At 48.3% G+C, this 1,910-nt stretch overlaps 1 protein-coding gene across 1 annotated transcript; it reads right to left on the reverse strand.

The window, feature by feature from the left end:
- Positions 1 to 1,116: 1,116 nt before the first annotated feature.
- On the reverse strand, positions 1,117 to 1,659 carry LOC145978740 (protein GVQW3-like). Its single transcript, XM_083111547.1, has one exon. The coding sequence runs from the start codon at positions 1,657 to 1,659 to the stop codon at positions 1,117 to 1,119; it is 543 nt and encodes a 180-aa protein (XP_082967673.1).
- Between the last annotated feature and the right edge of the window lie 251 nt (positions 1,660 to 1,910).

A 1,910-nucleotide genomic window follows, 5' to 3' on the forward strand; every position in this document is an offset into this window, starting at 1 on the left:
TCAAATGGAGTTGGAGCTGATACATTTGTCACAGTAGAGGGAAGAAACTCGTCCTCAGTGAAGATGTCTTGATTGAATGGGCAAAATTCAGTCACTTCAAAGCCCTTCATGGCATTCCCAACTGTAGCTGCCTTCCCATATGCCTTTGTAAAAATGGATGCCACTTGGAAAACTGTGATTGGGCGACCCGGATGGTTACTCATCCACTTATCACACTCAGATGAACGAAACGACTTCAGTGGACCAAAAATGATCTAATGGCTGGGCCTTGCAAGCCACACACTTGCACCTGCAAGCCACACACTTGTGGGGTAAAATTGTGCACGTGCGCAGTCTTGCCCCGTGCTGCTTTCCTGAACAGATCACGTGATGATGCCCAGCCATTGCACAAAGCAATGGAAACTAATACACAGGTGGGCTCGGCATTAACACAGCTTCTTCTATCCATCAACATCGTAATATTGTATACATTCACAGTGACGTAGTACTCAAAACAGGAAGTACCAAAATAAATAGCAAACACCCTCAAAATCTTTTCACTTACCTCTCTCAGCACAACGAATTTCAAACGTATCTTCTTCACCACTGTCCATAGCTAGCTACCATCTTGGACGAAGTAACGGTGGCGCAGTGGTGCCAACTGTGTGTGATTTTCACCTCGAAAAACCGCTGCGCAGTCTTACCCGCCGCGCAGTCTTACCCCACCTTACTCTACCCATCTGCGGACTGCCGATTTCACTTCCGCATCTGTCGCAAAGTGTTGTCCGGCCAGGAATTTCTTCATGGGACCAAACAGATGAAAGTCCGACGGTGTCAGGTCCGGACTGTATGGTGGATGCTGGAGCACCTCCCACCCAAATTCGGTGAGTTTCTCACGAACAGGAGCAGCAACACGGGGACGGGCATTGTTATGAAGAAGTTTGACACCATCAGCATGAATGTTGCGGCGTTTGTCACGAAGGGCACGACGCAATTTAACCAAAGTTTTAATGTAGGCTGCAGCATTCACAGTGGTCCCGTGTTCAGCAAAGTCCACCAATAACACACCAAACATGTCCCAGAACACTGTCACAAGCACTTTCCTAGCAGATTTCGTACTGGGGAACCAGCATGTTTCTACTCCATAGAGGTCTGCTTGGTTTCGGGCGTGTAGTGGTACGCCCACGACTCATCACCAGTGACGATTCCTTTCAGAAAGTCATGCCCTTCTGCTGCGTAACGCGTTAAGTGATCCATGCTTGTCATCATTCGCTGGCCCTTGTGGTGGTCTGTCAGGTTCTTTAGCAGCCAGCGAGTACTAACCTTACGGAATTTCAACGTGTCATGAACAATGTCGTACACCACACCATAGGAAATGTTGAACGTATGCGATAAGGTTCGCAGGTGCACACGCCGGTCGTTCACAATTGCTGCCTCTATGGCGCGGATAATCTGCGGAGTTGAAGCTGTTACCGGCCGCCCGGAGCGTGGCGAATCACTAAGGTTCACACGGCCCTCTTGAAAGAATGCACACCACCTGGAGACATTGCTACGGTCCAGACAGTCGTCCCCATACACGCCACGCATGTCCCTGTGAATTTCACTCGGTGTATGCTCTTTGGCCCACAAAAATCGAACTCGCTGCTCTTCACACGTGGACGACAGTAACATGCGCGCCATGTTTGTTTCGTAGTTCAGGCTTCTCTCGCTAGAGCTGCACAGGAAAAAAAATACCCTCTATGGTGCAAACTTCAAACTCTCTCGTCGTGCAATTTCAGCATTCCAGCTGCAATACCTGGGGAGGAAAAAAAATATAGTTAGTGCGTTACTTTCCGATCTGCCCTTGTATGTTAGAATTTGAAATTTCAAGTTGTCTTTAAATAGTGGAAGAACAGACGAACAGTACACAGTAGACCGTCAGTTTTCGATTC

This window comes from Lepisma saccharinum, chromosome 25 (genome assembly GCF_977018435.1).
Source record: "Lepisma saccharinum chromosome 25, izLepSacc3.1, whole genome shotgun sequence".
In the NCBI taxonomy this organism is placed as follows: Eukaryota; Metazoa; Arthropoda; class Insecta; order Zygentoma; family Lepismatidae; genus Lepisma; species Lepisma saccharinum.